Source organism: Anomalospiza imberbis, chromosome 5 (genome assembly GCF_031753505.1).
Source record: "Anomalospiza imberbis isolate Cuckoo-Finch-1a 21T00152 chromosome 5, ASM3175350v1, whole genome shotgun sequence".
Lineage (NCBI taxonomy): Eukaryota > Metazoa > Chordata > Aves > Passeriformes > Viduidae > Anomalospiza > Anomalospiza imberbis.
This window is the reverse complement of record NC_089685.1, coordinates 15,305,324-15,330,854: the sequence shown is the minus strand read 5'-3', so window position 1 is coordinate 15,330,854 and position 25,531 is coordinate 15,305,324. Positions and strand designations below refer to the sequence as shown.

The 25,531-nt window shown below is 39.5% G+C and overlaps 1 protein-coding gene across 3 annotated transcripts in view; it reads right to left on the bottom strand.

Annotated features, from left to right (window-relative positions):
- Positions 1–7,720: 7,720 nt before the first annotated feature.
- Positions 7,721–25,531, bottom strand: part of GRAMD4 (GRAM domain containing 4) — a 74,579-nt gene continuing 56,768 nt past the window's right edge. For all 3 annotated transcript variants that reach the window (XM_068189750.1, XM_068189751.1, XM_068189749.1), the window contains exons 9-19: positions 24,406–24,497; positions 23,440–23,488; positions 22,549–22,620; positions 21,177–21,220; positions 20,974–21,083; positions 19,608–19,762; positions 15,706–15,853; positions 15,119–15,212; positions 13,938–14,022; positions 12,157–12,225; positions 7,721–11,612 (exon numbers count right to left, since the gene is read on the bottom strand). In XM_068189750.1, coding sequence (XP_068045851.1) covers positions 11,511–11,612; positions 12,157–12,225; positions 13,938–14,022; positions 15,119–15,212; positions 15,706–15,853; positions 19,608–19,762; positions 20,974–21,083; positions 21,177–21,220; positions 22,549–22,620; positions 23,440–23,488; positions 24,406–24,497 — 1,020 coding nt within the window. In that variant the 3' untranslated portion in view covers positions 7,721–11,510. The remainder of the gene's footprint in view (positions 11,613–12,156; positions 12,226–13,937; positions 14,023–15,118; positions 15,213–15,705; positions 15,854–19,607; positions 19,763–20,973; positions 21,084–21,176; positions 21,221–22,548; positions 22,621–23,439; positions 23,489–24,405; positions 24,498–25,531) is intronic.

Here is a 25,531-nt window from a genome sequence, read left to right as displayed (position 1 = left end):
CTTGGAATGTGCACAGTTTTCTTCTTATAAAGGACTTAGCTGCAAGCCAAAAAGTTGCATCTCAGTGCCACTGCAATCACTAGGCACAGGGACCTTTTCCAAGGCCTGCACACTGATCTGTAGCCAGATGCTATATTTTCACCTCATTGCTGATGAGCAAGTAGAAACTGCCAATGAGATCTAAAGCAGCACACTTAACTCCAAGTTCCTCCCCTTCATGTTTAAATACTAGCAGATGGAACCAGCCCAGGGCTCAGAGACACACCGCAACACAAGTTGTCTTCAACTATGAGCTGCATGCTCTTCACCAGGAGAGCTCACAAGAAAACACATTGTTAAAAAAACTCACCCCAGAGGCCTCAGAGATGCCCAGGTGAGCAATACTGTGGGTGATGGAGACCTCCAGCTTCAGCACAGTGCAATCCCTGTACCCCATGGGCATGAGCAGCTCTTCCCCATTCTGTGCCCAGAACATGTTACCCCCACAGCTCAGCAGGCTCCTGCATGTTACCCACCACAGCAGGCAACAGTGCCTCTGCTTATTAAAAACATAAAATTAGACAGACCACAACGTTGCTTTTCCTAAAGAGAGCATGAAAACCACCATCTGATAAATACTCTTCATTTCCCACACAGGCTTCCCTTTCAATTGGTTAGAGACCTCACTCAGCAGCTGTATTTCAGCAAAAAACCTAACAAAGGGAAAGGGCATTTAAATTACCTCAACCACATCAATAGTAAGCGGAAATGGAGACCAAGGGTCCCTTGAGCCCAGACTGGCTTGGCATAACAAGTCCCCCTGGCTCTGATGTCATATTTCAGATCTGCAGGCTTAGGCCCCAAAAGGAGACCCTATACAAACCAGTATGAAACCAGACAGAAAGTTAACCTCATAGAAGAGGATAAAAGATATGGGACAGGAGAGACACTCTTCATAATGGTGTATTTCTCTCTTCACCACGGCTGCTCTCACCATCCTGACACAAGGCACAGTTCAAGCAGTACAGTTCTTCCCACACAGACCTGGCTGATTAAGACACGATGGACACCATAAATTGTGGAACAATGGGTGAGAATGAGGGTAACAGCCTAAAAAGAATTTTGTTTTGCTAAGAGAAAAGCTTAGGCTTTGCCTGAAACCTTTCTGGCTGTAAATGCAGGAGAGGATAGCAGGACTCCTTTCCACTTCTGCCTACCCATCAGTGCCTTGAGCATGGCACCAGCCCAACCTGCCCCCAACCAGAGGCACAAGCTCAGGCATTTCTGTCACTTCTCCCAGCTGGGACAGGCTCAAGCAGGGCAGTGATGACCCTCCTGGCCATGAGAACAAAGCAATGACTTGTACTCAGCTGGGAGCTGCAGTGGGACAGTGCCTCGCTCCGACTGCTTGCTGTGCACGGGTATGGCAGCTGCTCTGTTCCACCTCCCCCTGCAGCTGTGCGGGAGCCAGGAGCTCAGGGCAGGCACTTCCAACCAGCTCTGAGGCCAGCAGAGCAGCACAGACTGGGCTTGGAGGGGCATCAAGCTCGTGGTCACTGTGAGGGTCCTTCCAGACTAAAGGTTCCAGCAGCTCTGTCCGTTTGGACAACCGCAGGGCTGAGCACCCACCAAAGGCACTTTAAAGCACCAATATTTGGGATTTAATACCTCTTGGAGACAAAGCTTTGCCAGAAATCAGAATTCTAAGCAAGCTTGTCACCACCTTCCCCCCTGTCACATGCAATCACCAAAATAACACTCTGAAAGCCAGGGGAAAGTGTCTCTCATTAGGGCTTTCTTGGCAGTAGCAAAGAAACCAAACACCATAATTCCTAAAAACAAGAACAAAAACTTAGAAGTAACTGAAACCTGGCACATATATTTTGATAATATATCCCCCACCAAAAATGTTAGCAGCAAGGAGGATTAAAATACAGTGCTATAAAGTATTTCAGCCATAGCATAACATAAATAGCTTACAAAGTGTGATGTGTTTCTATGTGGAGCTTACAGATCAGGTTCCCAGAGCTGTTACAGGAACCCCTCAACCTCAGCAGCACTGGGAGACAAGCCAACCCAACATTCCCCACCCTGGTCTGGTGCTGGTGGGCTCCACACCTTGGGTAGCTCATGCTCTCAAAAAGCAAGAGGACAAATCATAAAAATAGAGATAAATACAGCAAATGCTGGGATCTCTGGCACTAGTGCAAGGACACAGATCTGAGGGTGTTTAAGTGCAAGATAGCATTCTTTGCAGGCTGAGGATATTGGGTGTGACAGGAACAGGACATCCCCAACCTAATAGATAGTCCTATCTTGGTTTTAAAAATAGCAAGTGTTAGAAACTGTGTATACCTGCAAGAAAATTATACTCGGGCATTTATTGACTGGAATCTGGGAAGCCCAAGCTTTCTCCCAGCAGCCACCGCTGCTGCTACAACCCACAGCACATCTTACAACTTGTTGCACCAGAGTGCAATTACTACTTAAAGATGAGATTTTTTGCAAAGGTATAGGACAGCAGCATTTTTTTTACATGGCTTAACAACCCAATCCTGTATCTACCTGCATTTTTTACCACCTCAGCAGTGCCACCACCTACCAGGCCAGACAGTGGCCCTTGGCCCCCGTGGGAGCATGATGTGGCTGGAGGCAGCTTTGGGAGCTGAAGTGGGAAAGCTGCAGAGCACAATGGCTGGGTGGGGCTAAGGGTCTGGAAAAAAGAGGGCTAAGCTTTGCCAGCCTTCATGTGAATGTACTGGCTGTGCACAGAGAGGTAAAGTTTTTGGCCCATTTATTCAGTGCACACAGCCACATGTCCACAGGCATACATGAAGAAAGAAGGTAAAACTGAAAACGTGGGCTAAAAATGCAAATTAAATAAAAACCTTTTAAAATTTAAATTTAAGATAATCCAAGGTCCTTATTCATGGTTTTTAGGATGAAAACATGCCACACATCAGATAACATGCTTTCTGCTTCTTCTGCATGGAGGCTGTGAAACAGCCATCCCCACTTGGCTCCTGCTTCTAAGAGGGATGAATTTAACCCAGCACAGCCCCTGAGACAACATGCTCAAACAAAAAAGCCCATGACCTCTCCTGGCTGTATTTCCCCTCCTCTCTAACCATCCCTGCTCTTATTGCAGTGGCCCCAAAAATTTAATGAGCAACAGCTACTCCCTCACCACTTTTTTTTTTTTTTTTTTTTGCCAGCACTGGTTGAAGTTTTAAGGGAAGGAGCTGTGCAAAAACCAGCTTGAAGGAAGTGGATTTAGCAGATTAAACATACTTCTATCAACAGCATTTCAACTATTTAAATACTTGCACAATCAGGTTTTGTGCAGATTGCACACACAAACATTTTAACTCAGTTTCTTTGCATTATTCTTTAATACTATATGCTCAGGATTAGCCCTTAACATTTATCCAAGTTATATTCAAAAGTTACCTCTGAAATCTGATGGACATTGCAAACCTGAAAAGGGGAACTCGGAGGTGTGTCAGATCCCTTATGGCCACCAAAACCATACCTGGGCTGCAGATCCAGAGGCAGCCAAGCCAGCCTGTAACAGCTTCCTGTGCTTTTTGGGAAGGTGGATAATGCACTGTTCTCACTGCTCTCATCCAGTGCTGGGCTTCTGCCAATTCAGGAAGGTTTGGTGAGACCCAGTATTGGCATAAGACAGGAAGCAGGAGGCAGGGAACTCTTAGTTTGGCATGAAACTACAGTTACCTTAAAATGTTTGCTTGAGCAGAACTCAGATTTTTCAAGGTGTTTACTCAGTTGGACATGGAGCCTGGCACACCTCTAGAAGCAGGTGTTGACAGGCTCCTGTCTTATCCAAGTAAGATGCACAGTAAGTCTTCACTAAGCTGTCCACATTGTCAGGAATATAAAACAGTAAAATTACTCATACAGTAGAAATAAATCTCAAGCAGGAGTTAGTAGAGCAGCAAGTTCAAGATGCTTGCTGAGGTTTTGAGGATTTTGTGTTTATTCTCCCAAGTCACCAAATACAACTGGTATTTGCCACACAATGACCTTGCATGATGACCATAGCGATCATTTGAAAATATCTGTATTAGAGCAATACAGCAAAGCTACATTTTCCATATAGACATTCTTTATATACTTTTTGGCATATTTAAATGAAGAGTCTCAACATATTTATACAGCTTTGAAGACAGTATCTCCCCTTCTTCCAAAAGCCCTCCTGAACCCTGCTGAGCCACAGATGGTGTGAGGAGCACCCAGAGTCATCACAAGTTCAGTTTTGGACTCAAAGCTGCCTCTCCCTAATATCCCATCTGTCTTCCTGTCACCATTTCAGCCCTGCATCCCATAGGTAAAGCTCAGGGCTTAGCTGTGCTTTGCTTTCGTTGGAAAGTGCCCAGAGCCACTCATCTTACAGATGGATTTGAGCACAGACACAGCTGCCACCACTCCATGAGCTGTGCAGTCAGGGCTGCTTATTTTGCTAAGTCATAGGGGTCAACACCCCATGAGACCAATGTGATGCTCCCTCTATGAGCAGGAAAAGGGCTTTCTAAGGCATCTCCCCTGCCAGGCAAGTCCTGGGAGTAATGGTGACATCCTGTGTGGATTTGGAAACTTCTAGAGCATGTCCATTAACCAACACCAACAACACACTTCCTGCAAGCATCCAAAATGCAGGGTATTGCAAGAAAAACACATCTGAAACACACATCTGAAAGCCTTGCATTATGAGAGTAAAGAAAGGTGTATATATACACATATTCACACTTCAGGAGAAATGTCTAATGGAGGCTGCTGTTAGCTCACACTCCAGGACCCATCAACAGGTTTTTCCCAAATAACATCAAGAAGATTTAATCCTTCTTCCTTTTTTTTTTTTTTTTTTTTTTTTTTGGCAAAGAGCTTCTTTTCGCCCCAAATACTTCTTGTATATATCTCATGTCTACAAATATGTAACTTGCATAATATTTTTAAGGATTGTTAGGTTTAGAATCAACTCATTACTCTTATTGTGTGGCTAGTTAATATTTGTGACTGGCCAAAGCCATTTCTGGTCAGGGGCAGTATTTTTTCACAAAGCAAAACCAAAACTGAATACAGTTGCTTTGTTTACAGACTTTATACCAGGAATCCTTCCCAAATACTCATCTGACATAGCCTAGGGAGAGGATTTGCAGAATTTCTGACTTAGCCATGATGGGTTAAAATCTCACATCCTGATACCCAAGAGACTGGCATGAAGATGCCTCAGCAAATAGCTTAGGCTCAAACATTGCTTCCCAAACATCATTTTGCAGCAGGCAAAATCATCTATATCTACATTTGCTCCTCTGCAGATACATATTTTGCTCAACCAATGCTTGCACCAGTAAAACTGGCTTTTTCAAGAAGAGATTGTTCACTTTAAAGAGCTCACTCAACAAGTCAAAGCAGCATCTTCTTTCCCAGTCATTTAGACGATCAGGAGCAAAGACATGACAAATCAGCTTGAGAAAATGGAAGGCCACTGAGTAATCCAAACCAGCAGATCTAGCAATTTATCTCCAATTTATACAAAATGGAAGATGTAAGAGGTGAAAGCATCTTTAGTGAACTTGTGACATGTTCATTGGGACATGGTTCATCGGTATCTCTAAATAATCAGGACTGAAATTACAGTTATTTTTGTGAGAGGAAGAAAACTGGAACAATGCTGAAGGAGAAAAACAAAGGTCAGAGGAACCAGTGGAAAAGTTCTGAGTTCAAAACTGTCATAGACAGCAAAGGAGAAATTTCAGAAATTTAGGAATGAAAAAAAAGCAACTTTTATCAATATTTGGTAATTAATAGGGAAGGATAGTGAAAAAGGAAAGCTGAAGGGGATCATTATCCATATGCAACTACATGTCACAGAAATTGGCAAAGATGGAAGGAACTTCAGTATAGAATACAAAAGCAGAAATTTTGCCTAATGCATATCTCAACTAGGCTGTGCAGCTTTCAAGGTACAGAAAAGTGCCAGCAATTTAAAACCAGAAAAAGGTATTTATCTACCCCTCACCTCTCTGCTTCCCAGTCAAAGCCAACCTGACCAAATACAGAATCAGTTCAGGCTAAATCTAGTATTAAAGAGATGTTCATAGCTACATCCTTCAGGCACTGCCTTATGCCCACCTAACTTCTGCAGCAACCACAGCCCAGTGAGGACACTGCTGCTGCAAGGGACTGATCCCTTTGCAATATCCCAACCTCCCTAAGACAGAAAATTAACTTCTCACATCTTCTTTATTTCTTACTTTTGAAATAAAAATATTCAAAAGTCTAAAATGAGCCAATAATTAATGTACTAAACATCTAGCCTAACCTAAAACTAAGGAGAGCAATTTCGTGAATCCAGGGATTCAGTAGAACTCAGACTTAACTTGAAAATGACTTAAAAGTAACAGCAAAAAACCCCTCAGCTTCTCCAAGCAGAATGCTGTAGCTGCAATTTATCATTAATCCAGGACTGCCCAGGCCATGCCTTGCTCACGTGCACTAAGCCACTGTGTGGGTGACACTGCAGACTGTGGCTGGAAAGCCTTTCTGCAGTAGGAATTGGAGTTACAGGCAGAGCATGCGAACAGCTCGTTCAACTCAATTCTATGTTTTTCACAGGCTGCTAGAGTGACCTTGACACAGCAAGCACTGTTTTCAGGAAAACCAAGTCCCCTCACACATACCATGGAGTCTATAGCCAAAACCAGACTTCCAGGCTCCACATCTTCCTTCCACAAGGCTTCAGGCAGGTGGGACTGAATCCAACCTCTCCGAGTGCTGGTGCAGGTGCAACTCATCTTGTACAAACATTTAACAAAGAACACATTAAACCACTACAAGAGGGAAGTTCAGTATTCTCTGAACAAGGCAAGTATTGTCAGAACACTTAAAATACCAGCGTAAAACACCATTATATTGCCAGCTGCATTGCTGCCACCAGGAGAAAACGAAATACTGAAATAGGGAGAGCAGCACACATTCACAAGTGGAGGATCCATCCCACTGATCTATTTCAGCCGAGCCAAACACTTGGAGCATTGTAGAGACAAACAAAAGGGTCTGGATTAGATGACCAGGCAGCTCAGTCCCAGGATTACATTCCTGAGAGCAGACAAAGGTCTGAGAATGCTGCAGAAGAGAGCGCCGGACAGCGGGACAGCTTCCCTGGAACACAGCAGGGATGGGGGAGCCCGCCCATTCACCCCCAGCAGGGGTACAGGTGACACAGGCAGAGCATTGCAGGGTGGGCTGCTGTGACCAGAGAGCTGAGGTGACACAGAGGCTGCAGAACAGCTGCTGCTGAGCACACCTCCTGCACACCCCCGGGATGGAAAGGGCTTATCCCTACCTCCGGTGCCCACCAGCAGCACGGTGGCGTGGAGCTCTGGCTGACAGGAGTTTGTACTCCTCCCAGGAGTCATGTGCCATCCGTGCCCCTGCAGTGGCATCTTAGAAATCACTGCTTGCTTTTTCACTCATTACATTAACCACGTAACTACAAAGTGACTGTACTCACAGAAAAGACTATCCAAAAACATATGTACACTCTCCAATAAAGTAGCAGAATTCTTTAAAATAAAATTCAAGTTCTTGGGCTTCAAAAGTAAAAACACTCACCCACCTCCCCCCAGAGATGGCTGTGAATCTGCCAAAAAGCACTAACTTTGTTCCAAGAAATCAGGTGTAGTTTTGATAAATAAATAATTGAAGTTTGCAAGAAGCATTAGCACAAAGCATTTTTAGGTTTATTTAAATAAAAATTATAATTTATACAAGACTTTTTAAACAAACAAGATTTTCTTAAAAAATGTACAGGGCAAATAATTTCATTATTTCAATTATTCATACAGTATAAGTCTTCTGTCGAACAAAAGTTACACTGACAATGAATTATTTACAATTTCAAAATATAGACTCAAACTTCAGACATAAAAATTTTAACATCCATTATATTTCAATGATTAGTAGAAATTAAACATCTGCCAAAATGTACAGAGTTCAATAAAAACTACCAATGTTTTCAAACAGGTTTAAGTAGCCAAAAAACAGGTACATCCTTTCATCTCTTCACACTCGGGTAAAATTCCTTTTCTCTTTGTCTGCAGAACGAGGGTAGAGTTTTGCTGCTGGCATCCTGTGTGATGTCGCTACTAATAAATAGCTTGTTTCATTCAATCTTGCCTCACAAAAGCTACAGTGCACAGAAAGGCATGATTTCATATTTCAGCTTGTTTTGCTTTTGAATTTAAATGGTCAGTGATAAAGAATTAGTCAGTTTTCATCTCCCCTTTTTTATTGTCTTTAAAAGGGACTCAAACTAACCAACCAACTTCTAAAGAAGTTAAATCCAGTTATACGTGAATGATCCAGACATCCACAGACATGAACAGAATTGCAAATATAAACAGCAATCAGACAGACAGAATGACAAGAACATCACTTTCAGCTATTTAGAAGCACTTTACATTAAGTGTTCCGACCCAGCCTGTTTCTGAAGTGCACCAGGCTGCACTGCAAAACTACGTGGGAAGATTGGAATTTAAGGTGGGGGCTTCAGTGTGATCACACAAGTCAAGGATACATCCACTCACTGCCCATCCCCTCCTGCCCTGCAGACCCCAGAGGGTGCAGCGGGGAGGAAAGCGCGAGTAAACACTCAAAGGTCGCCTTCAGTCTCTGAAGTCAGGGGCACCACAGGAGCAGCTGAGCAGCAGGGAAACCGGATAACCCAATGTAAAGTGGAATTTGCAAAATATGTACACAGATGTCCGTCAATTATATTACAACTCTATTAAAAAAAAACAAAACCAAAAAAAGAAACCCAGTCTGTTTTCTCTATACTAGAACCAATGTTGCATTGCAGTTTGCACTAGGTTTGCTGCTTTAAGGATCGCTAACTTTTAAGTTCACACTGTTAAAGCGTGGATTCATTTCAAACGTCAGCACATTAGATTTTATAAGACATTTCTAATTTCTTCATTCAGAAAATAAATTTTAAGAGTGTATTGTACACATGAGGCATTTCAGTCTGGGAAAAGGATAATGATATCTCTTCTCCCTCTTGGAAGCCTAGGTATGGTTAATTGCCCTGGCACCAGCAGTATAGATCCTATAGCTCCTCCAGGAACCAGAATCTAGGACAACCCTGTACACAAGGGTCACCAGTGAAGGGTGGGAGGGGAGGAGGTAATAAGTGCAAGTCAACTGATTTCCTACTGAAACTGCTGTTATGATCAGAGTGAAGGTATAAATTACACTTGAAAAATGATACAAAAATAAGAAAAAGAGCATGCTCTCTGTAAAAAATATAGTTTTCTGTTTCTTCAAAAAAAAAAGGATAACCTTAAAACACACCCAAGGGATTTTTTTCTTAAGACAAAATGAATGAATCTGATTAAAATTTATATAACATTAAGCTATTTTAATGCCTATTTTTTAGCTGCACTTGCTATTCAAGGAAGATTCTAGAAAGAAAAGCCAAATTATAATATGTAGCAATTACAAAAAAAGATATTAACAGATTTTAAAGTAGTTCTGATAAGAAAGATTTAAGAGTAATTTTTACTTAAACATATAACCCGAATGTGTAAAGTTATGGAACCATAAACTGTCAAGCTACATCCACTTTAAACGGTGGTAAAATGGATTTCCCACCAGTTCACTTATATTTGAAGTTTCCAGGCCCTGAGTTACAGCATACCAAAAGTGGTGTTAGAAATGCACCCATTTTTCAGGTCATGTACAGACATGTTCCAGTGCTACTCTAAAGTGAGAACTTGAAAATTGCATTTTAACCATTACATCGGTTTCTCCCCTGTTCTTGCATACATTTCCACCCAGGGCATCAATGTTTCACTTTACAATACTCAAACAAATTATGGTATTCAATACTACTGTTTCATATGAAATTTGTATTAAGTTCTCATATCCTACCTTTTCATGGCCAGACTAAAATAAGGTTTGTACAGTTTGATCTCCACCTTCTTCATCACTCCTGCAATTATTGATACACTTCAATTTAAAACTGTGCTAAGAGTTAACACCCTTTGGTGTTTGCTACCCCTCTCCCTCCTTCATTTTACCCCTTTCCTTACAAAGAAAGGGAATTCCTCTTCAAAAAAACAGAGAAAAAAATCCATTAAATTAAGTCTCATTTTACATAAAAATTTGCATCTCCATTGCTTTTTTTTAGGGCCATTCATATAAAGTCTGGAGACATCTATACTACTCAACTCAAAAGACACAGCAAAGGAAAAGACACTCTGGAAGGCTTGGCATAACTCCTACTGTGCTTTCATGAAAATGCAAATAAAATTCTAAACCTCTCAGATGGGTGCTATTATATAGAGTATAAAAGCTTTCTAATATTAAAGACAAAGGTCAATATGTGCTTTGCTGCTAGACAGGCCTGAGAGAGTTTAGAGGAGTGCAGCCTTCCTGTTTTACCTGGCATTTGGGTTTAATTGTTACTAAAATTTAGTTCTGCAAGGGGGAAGACAGAAAGCACACCAACGCTTCTCAAATTATGCTTTGAGTGGAAAAAGTGCTTTCAATCGCTATATCATAGCATAATTTTATCATAAGGTAACTCAAGAAAAGAGCCAAATTTAAAAAAGATCACATCTGAGTTTAGTTTAATCGTTCCAACCTCCCCAACACAAAAAGCCTTCAAGTCTTTAATGCATTAACATACATACACCTTGTACATGCAACATGTACAACAGCTGAGCCCTTCTAGGACAAGTACCTATAGAAATATAAGATGCCTAACATTTTAGGAACAACATTTTGGCGCCCTCTTTTATAAAAAGTATCTGCCTGCCTTCCTTCCTCTTGCTTTGGTTAATGAGGAAAGGAAGATATACTTACAAACTTTCTCCTCCAATTCACTGTACAAGTAATTTAAACATCTCTATGCAGGAAAAATTGAAGTTAACCAAACCAATAAAACATCCTTCTGCAATGCAAAAATTAGCAAGGAGGAGTTATTTTAAATGCAGTTGTACATATGGAAATACTAAGAAGCTAATAATTCCTTGGTGTTGCCATCAGTTTTAATAAAGGACCCAATTAAAAACTCCAAGCTGAAGAAGGAGACTTCAGGCTGCTGCAGTCATCATTCTCACATCTCAGGGAAAAACAACTAAGATAAAGGGACAAATGAATTCCTAGTGACATCAGTGGAGATAAAGGGATCAATCTGTTATATAGTCAGGTCTCTGAGCATCTTCCCAGCTTTTAATGTCAATAAATAAACATTAAAAGTGCTTAATGTGCAAGGCTAAGAGTGATGATAGCACTTTCACTGTTTTCATTTGGTTTTTTTGTCTTTTTTTACAAAAACCTTAAAAACAAACATGAAGGCATATATAAAATACACTTGGTTTATGTAACAGATAGAATATAAACCACCAGACAAGAAAAATTATTGCAAAATAGATGAGGATGTTCATTTTTTTCACTACCAAGTCATACAAGAAGAAAGTTTCCTTCAGCTCCTCCAAGATAAGACACTAGCTTTCACTGCTGGATGATGCAGATGTTATTTTCATGTATTGGCTGAAAATTGTCTCAAAAGCTTCATCTCTGTGTACCATGGCACCAAACACCAAAGGCTAAATGACAGAAAAAAAACAAATCATGTCAGTCCACAAAGAAAAATAATTTCCTCTAGGTATATTTTTGTCAAATCACTAGGAACAGATTAATTGTACTAGAAATGCACTGATAAAGACAAAATAATCCTTCTCTCTATTAAATCCTTGACCATGTAGAATATTTCTAATATTTTTCACTTCTTTTAAAACTTCTTCTGTCAGTCCCTCCCACCTGAAAGCCTCCTCCCCCACGGATACTCTCAAGCCAACAGCTTTTTGTTTCAGACTGTGTAGCAGACTGCATGCTCCTGATGTAGGATGCTGGGGAAAAGCTTTCTAAAGTGTCAGAGTAAAACACTCCAGACAGTAGACCAAGCTGAATATTTAATTAATTAAAATTCTGAAGACAAACATACTGAATAATAGACAAGTGAATTTTTTTAAAAAGAAAAAAAGCCAGCCACTGGCATAAGGGGACAAAAAAGCCTTTATGCTGGTGCTAACCAGAGGAGGAAAAGGTAAGAAATCCAACACAGCAATACAGATACAGCCAGCTACTTACTTTCTGTGTAGATGGTGTTGATACAGCAATACCCATCCCTGATCCCGGGAGAACAGAGAGCACTTTATACTAAAAAAAGGCAAAAAAGAGCCACACACAAAGACATAAGATACCTTCTGTACTGAACAACTGCAACAGTTGCAGTTGCTGCAGAGCAACTGGCATGTCCTCCCAGCCACGACTAAGAGACCTCTACTAAAACCACGATGAAGCTAGCTGCCATTCTCTGGAGTCTCATTCTCCTGGACTTGCTGGGTACAGCCTCACCCAGACAGCCAGGACCCTTCTCCCCACTTCCTCCCACGAGCTGCAGCAATGCCCACCCTGCTGGAAGCAGCCCCAGCCCCACCGTGAGCATCAGTCCTGCTCCAGCACACGGGAGCTGAGCCAGCCGTGGTGCGGGGAACCACAGGCAGCCGCATGGGGTGGGCAGGGCAGAGCCCATGTGAGAGGGCCTGTGTGCATCTCCCACAGCTTCCCCTACAGCTGACATCCATCCACTCTTCAGAGAACAGCAAGCAGACCAGAAAAAGCTTCTTTTTCAAAATTAGATAGAAAACAGGGTATCACAGAGTCATCATTAAGGTCAAAAAAGAGCTCCCACCTTTAACCAAACACCACCATGTCAACTAAACCATAGTACCCAGTGCCACACGTGGACTGCTTGCTTGTTTTTGTAGAAAGAATACAGATAAGAAGGAATACAGTTGGCTGAACTTGGGAGTATTCACAGGTAGAAAGTGACATTCAAGTCAAACCTGGGTTTCCCACCTCCAAATAAAACCAGGCACAGTACATTTTTATGCTTGACTGCATGATCCCTGTCTCATCTTCATTAAAAACACTACACAGATGCAAAAGAAACTTTATGGCAGTAAAGGCGTACTGAACAACAAAGTAAGTTGAAGTATGATGTTTGAAATCCATTAATATGAATTATTAATTCCAGTAGGAATGTTCAATTTGAGCATAAGCTGTCTGCTTTATAAACATGTCATAGAAATAGAAGGAATTAATTTGAAAATCTGGAGGTACTTCTGCAGTAATAGACACCAGGCTGAGGTGTTTCTTCGCTCAACATGATTTAATCTGTGGTAAGGATGCAGCAGAAAGCAAGGGTGTCTGTGTTCAAGATAGGGACAAGTTCAGAAAGGGTAACAAATAAAGGCCATAGAGAGTGGTGTGAGGCACTAGTAAAGCCATTAGTAACCACAGGCTGATAAACCTCAACCAGAGGAAGGACAACATTGCCCTTGCTATGCTTCCAACCTTCCACTTCTCGCTTCTCTTACTGATTGGTCCCATCTAGATGAAACTCCAGCCTATCCCAGTCTGGCCATTCTAATGATCCACCTTTCTCCATTGACAACAATCCTGCCTCCCTCTGAGGCACCTTCTTTTAAGATGGTGCATCTGTCAATATTCACACCCAAACTGAAGTTAGTAATACACAATTCCTGCTACCAATAGATCTTCATAAGGCCTACACAGCTCTGGTCAATACTGGAGTTAGTAAACAACATAACTTAATTTATTTTTGTTTTTTAATGCAGGAGTGTAAAGGTTTAGTAAACTAGTTTGTCTTCATGCTCATAGCAAGTTTGCTTGTGCAGAGTCTGAAAAAGCAGTTCTGTGAAACATTCATAATCAAATAATTACATTTCACTTATACAATTATCAGTGGCATGCTTTTCCAAAATAACAAAAGCACAAACACAAAACATGACTAGCTGATCAGAAAACCAGTTTTCTCCCCTATTTACAACCCCAACCAGACATACCTTCTGGATATCTGTTATGTCCGACAGCTTTATAACTTTATTTCTTTTTGATGAGCCGGATTTTGAGCTTTCAAAGCACAAGTAACTAAAAACAAGAAAAGAAAGTGTTCATTTTGATATAGTGTTTTAAAAGAAATTTCTCAAATATCCTCTTGTCTCTTCTGAAGATTGAAATCTCACAAGTTAAAATAACTTTCAAAATAAAAAAAAAGTCATTCAGTTCAGTTATGGCTTCTAATTTAGTGCAAAAAAAAATTTCTAACATTCTAACATTCTAAAATAAATTCCAACAGTTGACTGGTGTGTCTGAAAGCCGAGAACATACAGTATGCATACACACATAAGAATTATTGTGTTTTTATTACTGCACTGAATGGTTAAACCTGACAAGCATTTTAAAGACACACAAGGGACATATATCCTTAAACAGTTGAAATACCAAATGTCAAAAGGCTTATACGTCTTTCACCATCCTAAAAGAAGATGAATGAGAAACACTGTGTTAGTTTCATGTTCCTGTGCTGCAGACAAAAGCTCAGATTTCTAAACACTGGAGAGCAGCCTCCATCACTAGGTGACACTGCATACAGATGAGCTTTACTTCCTTTCATTACATTCCAAAGGAACTTCAGTGCAAGACCCAAACAGTAATGACCATAGCTATTCAGTCTTGGCAGGCTGGGAAGTAAGTAAGGAAATTTAAAAAAACAACCACTCACCCATAAAAATTTGAATCCAAGGCTTAATTTTCAGTTTTCTTTTTTGTTGCTGTTATTTCAAGGAAGCTACACGTTCAGCTTGCTTAAAAAAAACCCCAAACTAAGAAGATTTATCAAATAGTTGCTGATCACAATTTTCAACGTTCACTTAGGTTTTAGGTTTCTTTTCTAGTATCTATACAGTTAGCTTGTTATCCACATCAAGGACTGCAGCTTCTAACAGCTGTCTGTACAGAGCTACTTTGCATTCCTATGCAAGCCTTTCAAGGCAAAATCTCATCTGCTAAGCGTAGCCACACACCAGATTCAGCTCTCCCTCTCCTTTGATGCTTCCTTGAGGTTGCAAAGCACTTTGAAATGGCATTTTTGTTCCAAAACATTATTAAAGGAGCCTTTTTAGATTCAAATGCTTTAATGTCTCAAATTTCCCTCCTAAGAAAGGCAGGGAGTGCAATGACTCACTTTTCTGTGACATAAAGAACTCCATTCCTGATGTAGTCTGTAGGCATCTTCCGATCTCTGTTAATCAAGCAACAGCGCCAGCCATTTTCACACACTGAAAAAGTCAAAATAAGAAATCCCACTCTAAGAAAAAGAGAGACTGGCACTATCCCCAACAGTCTCCTTAGAAAACAGAAAACACTGAATATTAAACTTTATTATTAAACTTAGATACCTAAAAGTGCTTAGAAAGAAAAGCCTAAATCAGGTGTTCTAGACACAATAACATCAGTTTAACACTAGTTAAACATTAGTTTAACACTAATTTTGAAAAAAAAAACCAAAATAAAAACCACCCACACAAATATTCCCATTAACTTGACTACTGGATTTGCATAACCATAAAAGGAACAGCAGGCTGTTCACTCTTTCAAAGAGCTGCGAGGGTATGGAATGGAAGAGACCTTCTCCATTCATCCTAATTTAAAGCAAGACCTTTAAATCAAAAGCTTACACCTATAAAATGCACAGAAAAGGAATTCAACTTCAAACTGCCCTTGGCTTTTTACAGAATATTCTACTAATGTAGCCTTCCTGTGGCATCATACCTGGCAAAGGACGTTCATTCTCTGACAGGTTAAAAACTTCATGGAAATTTCCTCTCTTGGTGGTATGAAAACGACTTGTGTCTTCATCTTTGTTAATTCCAGTTGGAGCACTTGAGCCCACGTAACTCCTGGAGGCTGTTGTTTGAAGCTGCAGAAAAAGAAACACGATTCCAAAATCTGAGCAGCAACATTTAAGCTACTCTCTCAAAAATAATTTAGCTAACTACTCTTTCTAAAAAAAAAAAAAAAATCTATAATGCAACAATTTTCATTAACTACTTCCATAAATTAACTTCAGACTACTGCACTATGCTGCTGCTAGAGCACAGGCCTCTATTATGGTACCTGACCATAAACTTTCAAAGTGCTACCCTTTGATGGACACACTTTAGTGGGGTGAAGCACATGGTGCTAAATGTACCTAACTTAAAATACCATTTTTCTACAGTAAAGGCTATGTCTCATTAGATACAGCTAAGTCACTGCAAACAGCTCCAATGATTGTAACTAGTGGGACTACTAACAGACAATGTATTATCAGTACTTGGCTTGTTTTCAAGAGATAAACAAAGTATTACTGCACAAAATAAGTTTAGAAAGAAAAAAGAGAAAAAACAAAAGAAAAAGCCACACTGAACAGCATAAGCTCATTATGAATATAAATGCTGAAAATGAAAGGAAGTTTTCCACACTATGATCCATACCTTTTCATGCCCTGACAGCTAGCAGGAAAAGAAACAAACAACACAAATGTGACAGTGACAAAAGAAAAAAAGTGAAATCTATTTAACAGTATAATACACAGAATAAAACATGAACTGAGTGGCACTGCAAGATTTTGCTCACAAACCAAGAGACTACACACAATGAATGCAATTAAAAAAGAGTTACAAGTGGTTAGAGCACACCAGTTCAATTTATTCAGGTTGCATTAGAAGCATTGATCTTTTCTGTGCTTTGAAGTTGCACTGAATTTTGAGAGTGTTGACACATAAAATCTGAATGGTTGTTGGCATCCTGGTATGTATCCTAGTATGGAGTTCCTAAAACCAAAGTACTTTAGTAAAATCTAGTTTTGAACAGAGCTCCTTAACCACTGGAGACTGCTCTGGCAACAAGCCTTGCTTCTGGAAGGACAGCAGACAGTTTCTTTTGGAAAGCTTGCCTGTATTTTCATTTTCATCTTGGTGGGCAAAACACGATTCCAAAAGCTGGCACTAGCAGCTCTGCTCTTAGCCCTACTATGCACACGTAGTCAAACAGCTGGCAAACTGACAACATGGAAGCTCAGGACTAAGCTCTTCTTCTGTAAAGGCCCAATGCTGCTGAAAGCCAAGCAGCCTTCAGCTGCTTTTTTGGTTACTTTGCACTAAATTGGCAGCACTCAACACCTCCCAGGATTTACACACTAAGAAAAGAAATCCAAAGCAAATGAAAACATGTGAAATGCAATTGCTAACTAGAAACCAGACTGACAAAACAGGCACAGCAGAGGGCATCTGCCTTTTAAGGGTACCTGTAAGACAATGGTGCCTCAGGGGAAAAAAATAAAGTTAACATGGAAAGCAAATGGTTGATGGTAACTCATATCACTTCTGCAGTGCTGAGTCCCTGGAACCAAGGAAAATAACAGCTTCTTCAACAATCTGTGTACAACTAAAGATGAGAAGAATTTTCTGAAGGCCTTCTTAGACAAGCTATCTGGCTGCACATGCATACAACTAGGTGAAACACCATGGCCCAAAACACAAAAATGATCAAAGCAAGAGGTCTAATCCTCTTTGTGCTAGAATAAGGACTATTTCTTCTCTCTGCTACACTGCTTCCTACCTACTTGTTATATAAATAGATTAAAAAAATGGAGTTTAAACTTCACTACCATTACCCACCCATCTGGTGGATGAAAATGTGAGTAGTTCTGTCCTTACTTCTAGTCCTGCCTAACACATGCAAATGTTTCCTCTTTACCACTCAGGCTTGAGACAAACAATGGTCAATTACTAAGAGAAAAGCATTTCGATAAGCCTTAAATCTAACTGGAAGTGACTGGATTTGTAATGCTGGAAGAGTCCTGCTTGTCTAAAAACGTCACCAACAACCTAGAGGTAATCCTTTTCACTTGATCTGTCATCAGCTTTTGACATACAACCTTTACCCATCAGGTACTGCTGTCAGGACTGTTTTCTAAGGACACAAGGTCAGAGTGGTGGTACAGGCAATTAATACTGCATTGTGTCTAAGTTTACTCTGTCTTGTACGCTGTTTAATAATAAGAAGCCGAAGCAAATGCACACATGCTGGCACTACATGCTTTTGGGCTCTGCCTTTGTATGAAAAAAAAATTAAAAACCCTCTTTGGCTTTTACTTTTTAGTACAAAAATCTATTTTTCATACTGTGAGGTTTGCAGAAATCTCTCAAGGGGTAAGAAAGTTTCTCTAAAATTACTGAGATCAAGTTCATGTTTTCAAAGGCATTTGGAAGCAGGTAATGCAGTCCTGCACATCCTTTCCAGGAAGACAAGCCAAGGCCACCGAGCTAGACCTGGTAGTACAAAACCCCTGTCTCTACTTGCAAAATTAAAGCCATGAAGAAAAGCCAAAAGGAATAACTACTCTCTAAGTTTATGGACTCAAATTCAATTGACTCAATCAATTGAGTCAGTCAATTCAATCAGAATCAATCAATTCAAAATCTTTTCAGACAATTCAGGATCTTCCCACCTCTATGGCAGATTAGAGAGACTTAGCAATATGATGTCTACCAAGTATGTGAAAGATAACCTGTAAGTGTGAGAAGCACAGACGCTTTTAAGATCATCTTCTGCAAGTAAGAGAAATACAGGCCATGGGTGGCTTAATCCAACTGCTTATTAACTCAACTCCTCCCTTGGAAAACAGCAACAGAAGACTCACTTTCTGTAATAGACTGTCCTTGCTCCACCACCTCCCAAGCCCCAGATTTCCTCTTAACAACTAAGGGGTCATGTGCTTATCCCTTTTGCTCTCCAGTTGTATACCCAGGCTGAATTACTGCTCAGTACTGTGCATTTCAGACAGTACTCAGAAACTCCACTAACGCAATTAGATATCGTGCTAAAAGGCACAAAGCAAATGCTAAAATGGCATTAGACTCAAGGTTTACTACAACTATTTTAATTTTTAAACTAATAAACATTGACAAATCCAGGGATTTGGAAAACCCTGACTCAGTTACCATGTCAGGCCCCAAAAGAATTTACCAAATATGCACAAAACACAATACTTAGTGATTTAACTATGACATTTTAACAAAAAGAAAATGTACTGCTGGAGTACAAACATGAAGTGATTTATCACCACTATGCCAAAAGGTCACCTAACACAAATAGCCATGAGACATCATGTCTAAATATGTAAACTACCTTACTGCCTTACTGCCTTTGTTAGTGATTATCCCATTAGAAAGCTGCATATTATACTCAAGCCTTTTTCTATTTTTTAACTGCACTTCAATTTAAGTATGTAAATTTCCACTGAAAAAGAATGTCTAAGAATAGAGAAAGTGGATACAAGAAGACTGTATTTGACAACAGAATTACACAGAATGTAGATTAAAGAAATTAGTATGAATATGGATGGTGTTATATTTGTGTGTTTAGCTTCATGATTCACAGCACATCTATACATGCATATACATTTTTGACAACTAAATCCTTTCATGCAAAAAACAGAATCCATAGAAGAACTGTAAATCTTGAAAATAATAAAAAAAAGGGATATTACAATCAACTAACATTGATTGTAAGGATTTAATTAATCTTCTCTTTAATGTGCTCTAGTCACTGGAGAAAAGGAAAAGGGACAAAGGGATCTGATTTTCAGAGGCTGGGAACATAGGGAGAAAAAGATTCATTACCCTTACCCGTCTCGACACTGTAGCATTAGATCTTTCTTTGAGCTGAGGATCTGTCAGGAGACTTATCCAGATGATATAAGGAGTATCATACTTAGCTCTTAGTCTGGGGCATCGTTTGAAGATAAAATCAATAAGGAAAAACTTGATTCCAGCATAGAGTCCTAAAAAAAAAGGTCACTTCAGTTTGAATGCTGAAGAGGCATTAAGAACATCACTGTTTTGATTATATTTTCAAAGTTCATAAATGAAACCAAATACTGTATATTTAGTCACAGTGTTAAAACCATTCTCCTAGGTTTACTATTTTGTTTTTCTTCTTCCAACACCAGAAAACTATTTTTCTTTCCTTCCCATCCCCTGTTCTTTTAAACATTTACATAGCCACTATTATGCAGAAGAACATTTGAATAATTCAAACATATGTTCCTTATTACCAGAAGCATTCTGAAAACATTATATACTACCAAAAGAAAAAACACACCAGAGCATTCAACTATGCAGCTCCTGCAAGAATTTTAATGGCAACAGAGGGCTCTCACGTACTACATAAAACTCTATCTTCCACTCCCAACTCTTCTCTTATACAAGTTATTTCCTTGCATTCTGCCATTCAATATGGGCTTAAAATTTTCTCTCAAAACTTTACTGAGTGCAATTCAGATCTCCTAAGAGTCAAAAAATTATTCCTCATTCATGTAAATTCAATTGCTGTGTCAAGCAAATGTACATTTATGTTCAAGCTAACAAAATTTGAAGTTCAGTGCCACTAAAAGTAATACTCATTTGATTACATCATTACTTTAATGAAAAAAATGAGAGTTCTTGGTTCACAGTACAGGGCTTCATACCTTAGCAGAGTCTCATGATGTAGGGAGAACCCTGTTCTCAATTCCCAGCTGAGACTGAGTATCTGTAACAGACCCACCACAGTAGTCTGTTCATTTTGTCCAGCCCATACTCCAAGTTTTACCAGGAATCCCACTAACTCTTTTACTTTTTTCCGACATTGTCATTTTCATGCCTCCTGTGTCATGTCACATATTTCATCTACAAGGATGTATGAGCAAAAAACCCTCAACATACAGGATTTTCCAGAAGCCTTGGAGCTGACAGTCTGAGAAATTCTACTAACAGCTTATCACAGACTTCTCTTCAAGAAGCAAAAGCATTATTCAGTCTTTTCCTATTATACATTGAGATGGTTTTCAAAATGGTCATGACAAGTGATGCCAAGCACAATGAAAATACTTTAAAACACTGCATGATTTATTAATGCAGGTTTTCTCCCTTAAACTCTAAAATTCTCCCTCTAAAGATCAAGTTTTAACCATTAAGTATAGACTGTAACAGGTGAATTATTTATTGTGTTTACCCAGTGCAAGCCCAAGAATCCTGTAGGGCAAAAAGCAGGATGCAATAAAAGCTGCCCATAGAGCAATGTAGAGCTTCTGTGTAATTTCTGGCTGGACCCACATGAACAAGCTGACAAGAAAAAAGAAGCAAAATTTTATTACCAGTGTTACAGATATTGGTCTTGTTTTAAAAGGGAGGAAAATCTCACATCAGATAACTTACTTTTTAAATTTTTCCAGTATGTCTGCCATCTTGCCAAAAAGGTTCTGCATAAGAAGCAAGAGAATTAAAACCAAGTCCTGCATTGTTTTGGGGTTTTTTGTCCACATAATGAAAACAAATAGCTTTCTGACTTTGTTGGTAAGCAATTCCCAGAAGCGATTTTTTAAACTAATTTTTAGTCATTTTTATACTTCACAACTGAGTAAATACAGAACAGAACAGCAACATATGATGACTTCCATCTCATTTAACCTTGTTCTGTTAACTTGTGATTGATTATTACAAGTGAAGAAACTATTTGATCTCACTGTCATGACTGGAAAGCATTTACATTACTGAAAATATTTTAAATTAAGCTGTCAATCTAAGAGTAAAGAGCTTCTGTTGGTAGGTAACAAAACTGAAGGTTTCTTCAGACATTTTGAGTGCTGAAATTTCAGGAAGTGGTAACTGAGTTCATCAAAAGAACTATTAGCTTCTTGGAAACAGACCATTATCATGTTTTATAATAAACCATTGGAGACAGCAGATTTCAACTAATTCCAACAAGATGGGGAGGCAATTGACCCCTGCTCAGAACCCTGGCCATATTCTCTGACCAATCTTTACTGTCAGATCACCTGAAAATTTCACATTTCCAATAAATTTCCAAAAGTGTTCATATAAACATATGCACCACCCCCAGCAGAAGGAAGGAGCTGAGCAGTGACAGTTAGTAGAGAAGGTTAAACCCCTTCTCTCATCAGCACACCATCAAGCATGGCACAAGGCTGCAGTTCAACTGGACGGTGCAGTCACTCAGCTGCTACCTCATCCAACTCAGGGAGCTGGGTGAAAACCTTCCTTCAGCCTCTCCAACACCAGCAGATTTCAAGACTTGGAGGTGTTGGAGTTTTTAAAACATGCTGTTTTAGAGACACAGTGCAAACTGTTGAATTAATACAGCGAAAAAGACCACAGCTTCAGCTAAATCCTAAAGGAACAGAGTCTCCTACATCAGTTCTATGACTAGCAAATTTGGGATATGGATCTATACTCCAGTACATTCTGAAGATTCACCACCCAATCTACATTACCAGAAGCTTATATGATATATAAGGTAGAAAACTGTAAGAAGTTGCTTATGTTCCCCTCCGGAGTTTGCTCAGAGCTGCAGTCAGAGAACCGTAACCCATTCTCTGAAGCATCATGCCATTTCAAAAGCTCCAGGAATCTTACTGAGATCTCCACTGCTCATAGGTAAAGTTCCCTTGCAAGAGAAGTATTTCTTCTTCAAGCATTTGTTTTCACATGCTGTGTAACAACCTCCTTTGAGCACTTGGACCATGAACCCCCTTGTTTCTAAGGAGGCAGCCAGAGAGCAGCACAGTACCTGCGCCTTCTGAGCCACGTCTAGAACAAGCTGGAACTTTTCAGACACGGTCAGGTCCTCTTTTGGGTGCTCCTTAGGCAAGGAAGAGACAATCCATTGATTTACAGTTCAGATAAAATGTATTTTACAAAACTTGTCAGAACAAGTTGACCCCTCTTAGCAATACTCATCTCACTTTTAATCATCTCTACATTTACCGTTTTCCTCCCTTGTTTCAGATCTACTTTTTATGTCTTTTATTGCTGGTTATTTTTAGTTTTTAATGTTTGGGGGGGCTCAGGGGAGACTTTATCACTCTCTACAACTATCTGAAATGAAGTTGTAATGAGCTGGGGGTCAGTCTTCTCTCCCAGGTATCAAGTGACAGATCAAGAGGAAATGGCCTCAAGCTTTGCTAGGGTAGATGTAGATTGGCTATTCAGAAAAATTTGTTCATTAAAAGGGTTGTCAAGCCTTGAAACAGACTGCCCAGGGAAGTGGAGTCATTAACCTTGGAAGTATTTAAATGACACTTAGATCTGTCACCTAGGGACATGTACCCAGACCCAGCGATGGGGCTGACAATGCTGAATTAACAGATGGACTTGATGTTCTCAAAGAAAACAGAATGCAAGACTTCTTGAAGATTCCACAGGACCTAATTTGTCCCAAACTTAAAATTCTTTAAAATTCATTTCAGAGATGTGTTTTAAGTTTGGAATATTTTAGGGTGAAGCATCTGAACCCAAGTCAGTAAAGACTTTTAAATTAAAAGAGAAAGAAAAAAATGTAGTGTCTTCACTTGCAGCTTGCTCTTCCTTCCTTTCCAGCTACCCACACAGACACAGACGAAGGTTTAAAGGTGCAATTTTTTTTTTGCAGGCATGCAGGTGAAGCTGATCAAGGACCTACCATGTGTTCAGAAACTTCAGGCACAATGCTCCACTGTATTCTCCAACCCCTAGGAATGATGGAAATAGTTAAAGAGAGCAAGAACTCCATCCATCAACACTGATTATTTATAAAAGGTTAAAAAGCAGTTTTCTGCAACAAGTACTTACAGCTTAAAAGCAAATAATATAATCCCCAAATTATCAAAGAACCCACAACGTATCAGAAGCACAAGTGGCCAACAGACAGCTTTAAAAATATTACTTAAGTAGATACTAAACAGAATCACTACTTGTGGGTTTTATAACAAAAGTTAATGGTGTGCATGGAGTAAAGGATTAGGAATATTTTTCTTTTATTTTTTCATGTGAAGAAAATTAAATCAACTTATTCAGAAGCCTATTTGTTACCAGCAATTTCCAGGGAATACAATGTCAAACAGAAAGTATCAATTAAGAAGTCAGAAAAGTATTTTACAATATGCCCATTAAGGTCCTTTACACCATTTTAAGGTGCATTTAAAAAAAACCCACACTTAATTTGTAGAAGAGATTGACTTTACAAATGGAAGATACTTTGAATACAGTATTTCAAGAGCTATGGAAAAAGGCAAAACTGCCATTTTAGGCCTAGATGAACATTCTCTGCTGGGAAAAACAGCAAGCTTCAATATTGAAGGTGATGTTCTTCAAGTACTCTAAATATTGCAGAATTAGAAATATTAGAATTTTAGTGCGCTGAGGGATTTGTCTGAGAGCATGCAACATTGTTTATGATAACCCAAGCCGCAGGATACGAAGATAATTCCCAATAATAGTAGATTATAGAAACTGAGCAATGATACTTAGGAGACTTGAGTTTGAATTTCACTGTCTTAAATGTAACTCACAATATTAGAAAATGTAGCAGTTTACAACTCAGTGCAAGAATAACATAACATCTTTCAAACAAAGCATAACTTAAGTAAGCTAGTATTTATGCAAATACCTGGCTATGAGGTAATTTAGGGATAACCTCAAAATTGCTAAAAATAAGAACATAGGAATGGCCCAGCCATGCCATACAGCATTGATGTAAATCTGCAGATTAAGAAGAAAAAACAAACAAAGAGAGATGTGGATTACAAACTGGGGTACAGTGAGTTACATGAAATACCACTTCCCACTGTGCTGTTAGGCTCAGAGCCATGTAATTCACATTAAAAAAATGAATAAATTTTAGCCACTCTGTAACTGAAAACAGCCCCACATTCAGGAATGCAAAATCAAAACTAAGAATGAACCAAATCTCCAGAGATGACACTTAACTAGTTCTCAGTTGCCTCAGAGAGAGTATTTTCAACACTACAATTACTTGAAGGGGTAGGAGGAAATAAAAATAGGTAAACCCTCATGTCTGTGAATCTGCTACATGACCATGATATGGCACAGAAGCCATGGTATAAAAGTGGAGTTACAGCAGTTAGCCCCATACTGGGCAACAGGATAAACTCTCACTCTTTCATTTCAGGTCAATTAAATCCCAAATGTTTACCAAGACTAAAAAGATTGCAGGAAAACAGGTTTTATTTTATGTAAAAAGTACAGACACAAAAAGCTTCAAAAGGTATTCTCTTCCCAGCTTCTGCAAACAGAGACTGTAGTCTCTCTGTGACAGACAATGGGGTTTTGCTGATAACCCCAAAGTGAAACATTGCTCTGGCTCCCAGGTCCCATAGCTTTCGAAAAAACCACCTCAAGTTTCTTCTTTCAGTTTTTATCGAAAAATGGGCTTACCAGGTGAGGCAAGAGAAAAATCAGCAGATATGGAAAAGGGATAGACAGAGGGCACTGGGAGGGAAGTCTCCTCCTCAGTATTCCTTCAGCTGTGCCATGCAAAACAGCTATGAAGGTCTGTAACTTACAGGGAGGTATCATTTAACAATAAGGTGAGTGACATTTTCACCGCACACCTACTGCCAATTCCTTTGACAGAAATTCATTTCAGATACAATACAAAAAGAATTTAGATAATTTAATTAACAATAGGAGGAAGGGAGACAAATCTAAACTCCACTAGATACTTATGTCTCTTAGCAGCATCCAAACCTCATTAAGATAGCATAGAAAGGCTT